At 46.1% G+C, this 1,041-nt stretch overlaps 1 protein-coding gene across 1 annotated transcript; it reads right to left on the bottom strand.

Moving 5' to 3' along the window:
- Positions 1-60: 60 nt before the first annotated feature.
- Positions 61-641, bottom strand: Pmar_PMAR020902 (hypothetical protein; the record flags this gene model as incomplete). The annotated part of the gene is made up of 4 exons (XM_002776048.1): positions 61-215; positions 268-299; positions 356-462; positions 506-641. Coding segments are annotated over 4 exons (430 nt in total), but the record flags the coding sequence as incomplete, so codon positions are not given.
- Between the last annotated feature and the right edge of the window lie 400 nt (positions 642-1,041).

Below are 1,041 nucleotides of genomic sequence, written 5' to 3'. Positions count from 1 at the left end.
GAGGGACAGGGGATGTGAACCTGATTAGTCTTGATCATAACAATGACTGAAGGCTGTTCATTACGTATGATGGAGCTTATGTACCACCCTATAGCCAGCCTTCCATTCATGGAACAGACGGTGCAGATAGTAGAGCCCCACTTCTTCGATGAGCATGTAGGCTACCATATCGCGGACTATAGTCTGGTACTTGGGTAGTTCACCAAAGACGAACTCTGAAAGAGTATTTCCCTCAACATGGTAGACAAAAAACTGTTGAGGACTCACCGTCAGTAGTGAGATACAGGAGAACGAAATGCCTGAAATCCGAGCAAGCAGCTGCCTCACAGACTTCCAACGGATTTTCTGTACTCACGCATAAGCATTGCCGACGATCCACGCCACGAAGATGACCGGCATGCCAGCAAAGATTGGTAAAAACCCCTTCCTGAGTTGCATCTTCCATTCGGAACGACGTAAGACCTAGTAATGGTGCTGCAGCTGGAGTGAGGTGTAGGGGTCGTACCGTAGGCATTGACAAAAGGAGACCAATTCCAAAGTAGCCAATATGTCCCAAAGGACCAAGGAAGCCAATGAATATGTCATTTTTAGTCAGCTTTCCGCTCTCTACGAAGGTTATAGTGTACCATGGGAAGATCGTTCTGAAGAGCTAATCTTAGAGCAAGAATAATAGTGACGAGTATCATTTAACCTCTCGGCCAGGTGAACTAACGGCTGAAGGGCGAGAAGGAAAAGAATTATACTGCCCATAGTGTGAAGAACTTTCGATCGTATCTACCGAGCCAAATGACATCATTTATCCATTCGGTGTGCATTTCCCGTTTTACCACAGCAGGCGAGGTGGTAATACAAGAAGCGCCAATCTGCTGAGCTTCTTTCGTAGGATAGAAGTGGTTCATCAAAGAGTTGAAGCCTTTAACTGAAGGAAGACTGATGACCGGTTGTAGAATCGTGACGGTGAAGCAGTATCACTGACATCTTTTCTCATTGCGCTCCATCAGGTACTCGGAAACATAGCCATAGCGGGATATATACTCGTAG

This window comes from Perkinsus marinus (genome assembly GCF_000006405.1).
Source record: "Perkinsus marinus ATCC 50983 genomic scaffold scf_1104296954582, whole genome shotgun sequence".
NCBI classification, from domain to species: Eukaryota; Perkinsozoa; order Perkinsida; family Perkinsidae; genus Perkinsus; species Perkinsus marinus.
The sequence above is the reverse complement of the archived record's forward strand: the minus strand, read 5'-3'. Positions and strand labels throughout refer to the sequence as shown.